We start from the raw sequence: 1,756 nt of genomic DNA, 5'->3' as shown, positions 1-1,756 counted from the left end.
TATATATATATATATATTTACATGCACATTTTTGTCATATTCCAAGTTGGTATAATATTTGTCTACATCTTTCAGTTGTTTGTCCATAATTGTTATAATCAATTCCAATATTCTTAGGGCCTCTTTCTCCAACTCCGATTATTAATTACCAATAGGCAAGTTCAAGTCGGCAAAGATTAAGACACTTATTATGAAACAAGTCGAATGAATGAATGGATTTCAATCGAAATTATTCAATTATTCCCTAAATTTCTAAATATTGTAAACACGTAAAAATTAGGTTGTGCTTCATACGCACGATATATGAATATATGTCTCTGATGGGATCTTCATGTCTATTGATTGATTGTAGGACAAAGAAGTTTTCTCGGATCTTTGTCCTACAGCCAATCAACAGGCTTGGAAGCCTTGTAATGCCAACATATGAAATATCGGTCGTAGAAGCTATGGTCGTGTCGTATTATTATATTTCACAGCTGATAGATTTCCTAACCTTAATAATTGTCAATTTTAACTTGATATTTTGGTTCGTGGGACAGAGTGACATTCTGACGCCATTCTTGATTCGTTCTAGAACTAGATTCGTTCGTTTCAGGCAAAAATGCGTCGAATGAACCTAATTTTATCGATTTCTGATGCGACGTTGATAAACTGAACAATTACCTTTTTATTTACAAATATATAATGACTGAATAAATACAAAACAAAATGGATATAATAAAGGAACATCTGCTTATACCAACGAAGTATATGATACTGACAGATGAGAGAATTTGTTTGACAGCTCACAGAAACTGGCTCTCTCGATTTTTAACAGTTGGCCCATTGAATTTTATCTGTCATGATCGTTTATCCAATGATGAAATTGCAGCACAGCCTACTATCGATGAATTGGGTGGTGATTGGCTGAAAATTTATGCAAAAGTATTTTTAACATTTTCATATATTTTAAGTAAGGTATACAATGAGATAAGCATGTAAAAATTTTGTTATCATAGGTATATATAAAGCAACACAAGAATGTAATTCCTTTACCAAGAGGAAGATCTATTAATAATATAAGGAATCAAGCAGAATTAATGTTTTCGCAATTGTTGCATTATGTGGCAGAAACTAATTATCGAAATCTATGGAAAGAAATATATAAAAAATATTACAGTATGTATTTGATTTTCTATTTAAAATTTTTATATTTAAACTTTTAACGTTTTGTTACTAGATGTATTTTTTTTATATAAATTAATAATTTCTTATAAAATATATAGATCCTTGGAATTATGTTGAACAAAAAGAACATTCTAATATCAGTGCTAATGTAAGCGATGTTACTATTATGCATGAAATATTGAATAGAATGTATGGCTGTACAGTAGTACAAGTGCAACATGGTATAGTTTTATCAGTATCAAATGGTATAGTGTCTAAAACACATTGTAATTTGGTTCCAATCTACTTTGTCATAGAGACACCATCTGCATTTATAATGTTTTATGAACAGACTGCCAATTATTCTCTTCATGAGTGAGTATGCACATCATATTTATGTATATATTTTTAATATATATTAATAATTACAAAGTATTTCTGTATTCTGTTATTTATAGATGTGTAATGTATAGTCCTGCTGCTCTTAATACAAGTTATGGAAAGCCTTTGTTTATAGTTTATCAGTTATTGAGATTATCCAGAGACTTGCATGATCGCGGTCTTGCTTTAGGTGAAATTACACTCAGTGATATGTTAATTACAGACAATT

The 1,756-nt window shown here is 29.8% G+C and overlaps 1 protein-coding gene across 1 annotated transcript in view; it reads left to right on the top strand.

Annotated features, from left to right (window-relative positions):
• Positions 1-51: 51 nt before the first annotated feature.
• LOC108684421 (WD repeat-containing protein 81) overlaps positions 52-1,756 on the top strand; it is an 11,323-nt gene continuing 9,618 nt past the window's right edge. The window contains 4 exon segments of the mRNA XM_018188728.1: positions 52-924; positions 999-1,158; positions 1,266-1,521; positions 1,605-1,755. Of these exon segments, the coding sequence (XP_018044217.1) occupies positions 709-924; positions 999-1,158; positions 1,266-1,521; positions 1,605-1,755 (783 nt within the window). The 5' untranslated portion in view covers positions 52-708.

This window comes from Atta colombica, unplaced genomic scaffold (assembly GCF_001594045.1).
Source record: "Atta colombica isolate Treedump-2 unplaced genomic scaffold, Acol1.0 scaffold134, whole genome shotgun sequence".
In the NCBI taxonomy this organism is placed as follows: domain Eukaryota; kingdom Metazoa; phylum Arthropoda; class Insecta; order Hymenoptera; family Formicidae; genus Atta; species Atta colombica.
This window is presented reverse-complemented; position numbering and strand designations above follow the sequence as displayed.